This window comes from Nelumbo lutea, chromosome 4, assembly GCF_056320005.1.
Source record: "Nelumbo lutea isolate HS-2025 chromosome 4, American lotus-T2T, whole genome shotgun sequence".
Taxonomy (NCBI): domain Eukaryota; kingdom Viridiplantae; phylum Streptophyta; class Magnoliopsida; order Proteales; family Nelumbonaceae; genus Nelumbo; species Nelumbo lutea.
In genome coordinates this window covers 10,370,202-10,371,024 of record NC_142687.1, presented here as the reverse complement: position 1 = coordinate 10,371,024, position 823 = coordinate 10,370,202, and the positions used below count along the sequence as shown (strand labels likewise).

Genomic DNA, 823 nt, shown 5'->3' with positions numbered 1-823 from the left:
TAAGCCCATATAAATGTCTAAAATTTTGCGATTAAACCATTCAAATTCATCATCAGATGTCAGAGATCTATCAAAACAGCAATGCTAAGCAAAATTCTAGAATGTACTCTTCTCTAATAACCAAAATTCCAACGTAAAAAAAAAAGGCATAATTTCATAAAATAGGCTAAAGGATCCACAGTCCTACCACGAACAAAATTAATCCCCTCCGGCCTTCTGATAAACGTAGGTCAAGCCACACTTTCCACAGTAATGGCGATCAAAATGGTTGGCCATGAATGTCCCAGCTCCGCACTCCTGATTCGGACACTCCTTCCTCAGCCTCTGAACCTTCCCGGAGTCGTCAACCTTGTAGAACTGCAAGAGAGCAAGCTTGACCTTCTTCTTCTTGTGCTTGATCTTCTTGGGCTTGGTATAGGTCTTCTTCTTTCGCTTCTTCGCTCCTCCTCTGAGACGAAGAACCAGATGAAGCGTCGATTCTTTCTGGATATTGTAATCGGCCAGGGTTCGGCCGTCCTCAAGCTGCTTTCCCGCGAAGATAAGGCGTTGCTGATCGGGAGGGATGCCCTCTTTGTCCTGGATCTTCGCCTTCACATTGTCGATGGTGTCTGAGGACTCAACCTCTAGGGTTATGGTTTTCCCAGTTAGGGTTTTTACGAAGATCTGCATGGCTGCAGATCGAGCAAGACGGACTGACGAAGGAGAAGCAACCAACGAACTATTGGAAGATTGATTTGGCGGAATATTGGCCTTTATATCAGCCTTTTCTAGGGTTAGGGCTCGCGTTCCTGATCTTGGGCGTATGCTTGGTCATCCGTCTGCG

General features: G+C 45.8%; 1 protein-coding gene across 1 annotated transcript; it reads right to left on the bottom strand.

The window, feature by feature from the left end:
- On the bottom strand, positions 1 to 823 carry LOC148853859 (ubiquitin-ribosomal protein eS31 fusion protein). Its single transcript, XM_088941457.1, has one exon. It carries the CDS (start codon positions 667 to 669, stop codon positions 199 to 201), a length of 471 nt encoding a protein of 156 aa, XP_088797583.1. The 5' UTR covers positions 670 to 823; the 3' UTR covers positions 1 to 198.